The sequence below is a fragment of the Sinocyclocheilus anshuiensis genome, unplaced genomic scaffold, assembly GCF_001515605.1.
Source record: "Sinocyclocheilus anshuiensis isolate Anshui unplaced genomic scaffold, SAMN03320099.WGS_v1.1 scaffold1477, whole genome shotgun sequence".
NCBI lineage: Eukaryota > Metazoa > Chordata > Actinopteri > Cypriniformes > Cyprinidae > Sinocyclocheilus > Sinocyclocheilus anshuiensis.
In genome coordinates this window covers 354,970-357,469 of record NW_015547710.1, presented here as the reverse complement: position 1 = coordinate 357,469, position 2,500 = coordinate 354,970, and the positions used below count along the sequence as shown (strand labels likewise).

Genomic DNA, 2,500 nt, shown 5'->3' with positions numbered 1-2,500 from the left:
GCAGACGCTTTTATCCAAAGAGACCTACAAACGAGGACAAAAGAAGCAATCAAAACCAACAAAAGAGCAATAATATGCAAGTGCTATGACAAGTCTCGGTTAGCCAAACACAGTACACGTAGCAAGTTTTTTTTTTATATTTATAATTAATAAAAGAAAGTCAAGTAGATAGAATAGAAAAAGAAAAGGGAAATCTAGTGTTAGAGGGTATTTTTTATAATAAATAAAAAAACAATTAGATAAAATAGAAAAAGAATAGAGAAATCTAGTGTTAGAGGCTCTCTCTCTTTAAAAAACAAACAAACAAACAAACAAACAAACAAACAAACAAACAAACAAACAGGTACTTAGAAATTGATAGAGAGTGCAAGTGTTAGAGGGTCCAGTTTTGTTTTGTTTGTTTGTTTTTAATAAAAAAGAAAACAAATAGATACAATGGAATTATAATTGAGAGTGCTAGAGTTAGAGTGTGAAATGAAGATGGAAGAGATGTGTTTACAAATCAAACGCTGTTCTTTTGAATTTTGTTAATCAAAGAATCCTGAAAAAATCACGGTTTTTAACATTGATAATAATTAGCATTTTCACCAACAAAAATGGTTGTAAGTCAGTTATTTTTCGCAGTATATCTTTTGCCGTAGTGTGTCAGTTGGAAACATTCAATTATATTTCCAAACATTCCTTTTGCCATTAATTGTAATAATTCAGTGAGATTTTTGTCTGACAACAGCCAGTGCTCCACACATAGATAAGGGGACCGTTCTTCGTACGTCGCTAACTCAGTTAGCTGGATATGATTGTTGATGATTTGGCATGATCTTGGATTGGTTGGTTCTTTGAAGCTCATCCCAGAGTTGCTGTCATAGCAACAGGTCCTTAAGCTTAAACCTGCTCGGGAGCAGGCTTATTTAATGTAAACAGGATTAGATCACATCTTTGTAAGCAGAACTGATACTTAAAATCTGTCCCAGTCACTGATTTATTAGAAGAGTACCCTACTGATCCAGGGACAGTAATTTACAATAATAATAAAAAAAATTAATACAAAAAATATTATAATGTTGTGTAGTCATCATCTATAACACTATAGACACAGCCAGGTTTACTCGTTGAAAAATTTATTTGTGATGAAACAATTACATTATAATTGTATTGGAGTCTTACACGCATGCTATACAGTTAATCTGAGCCGTGCATTAATTTGAGTGGTGACAGCTATTATGGGAGTGGCTTGATGGAGCGCAGAAGATGCAGATAAAGTGATCTTGACCATTAAGAAACTTTAATTAATGCTGTCACATAACAAATCTGCTTCAAAGATAAAATTAAATGAATTGCTAATTACAACACTGAAATAAAAAATGTAAAGCCTGTAGCCTTTCGTTTGAAGAACCAAATTAGCCAGAGATCAGTTATCAGTTAACATCAGTTATCATCTCAGATGTATTAAGCGAGGTACAAAGAACGGACCCCTGATCTCATCATCATCCAGCCTGTATGGAATGACATGAAGAATCAGAAACAACTGAGACAGATTAAATCCAGAAAAACCGTGGCAATGCCTCCAAGATGCTTGAAGAAACCTTCCTGAAAAGCTACAATACTGTGAAAGGTTTTAGGCGCTAATAATGCAAGTGTAAAAGTGTAAACATGCTGTAAAGTGAGGATGCATTCTAAAATAATGACATAAATAGATTTTATTTATCAATTAACTTCTTTTAACTAAATCAAATCAACATCTGGTGTAACCACCCTTAGCATTTAAAACAGCTGTTGTCCTTTGTGCATAGTTTTTCAGGTAGCTTTGCAGGAAGGCTTCTTCAAGAATCTTGGAGACGTTGTCACGGTTCTTCTGGATTTAGTCTGTCTGTTTTTTTCTGATTCTTCAGAAATATATATATATATATATATATATATATGGCATATACCGTATATAGTATTTCTAGTATCTCTATATAGTTACTACACACATTCACATTCATATTTATCCAATCTTTAAATGAAAAGAGTAAGAAAACAGTATAAAAGAGAAATAAGCAGAGAGTGTGACTGGAGGAGAGAGTACCTGCTCCTCTTTAGTGTAGAGCTGAAAACACTCATCCAGCGTGCAGCTGTGCTGCTGTACATGATTCTGCTGCTGGATTCTCACACTCTCTGCATCCTCAATAACTTCCTCTTGAATGTTACCAAAGAGACTGAAACAGATATGAATCACACATAAAATTACTTTTAAACCATATTACTGAGAAGACTCTTACTAATACTGGGAACTTGACACTTACGGTGGTTTTAAATTAAATGAATGGTCTGCCTTTAAATAAGAACATTTTATGAAGCTGCATGTATCTTACCATTCTTTGATTCTGTTCTCCCATTCAATCACAAGCTTCACGTGCAGAGGACCACCAGGGCCGCATAATTTCAGGGCCCTGTGAGAGAAAGACATGATTCAGACTGTGAGTTCAGTATTCAGACACTAGGGGGCAGACTATAATCAGTT

The 2,500-nt window shown here is 34.4% G+C and overlaps 1 protein-coding gene across 1 annotated transcript in view; it reads right to left on the bottom strand.

Annotated features, from left to right (window-relative positions):
• usp43a (ubiquitin specific peptidase 43a) overlaps positions 1 to 2,500 on the bottom strand; it is a 95,569-nt gene that overhangs the window by 6,745 nt on the left and 86,324 nt on the right. The window contains exons 10-11 of the mRNA XM_016506829.1: positions 2,352 to 2,429; positions 2,066 to 2,195 (exon numbers count right to left, since the gene is read on the bottom strand). Of these exons, the coding sequence (XP_016362315.1) occupies positions 2,066 to 2,195; positions 2,352 to 2,429 (208 nt within the window). The remainder of the gene's footprint in view (positions 1 to 2,065; positions 2,196 to 2,351; positions 2,430 to 2,500) is intronic.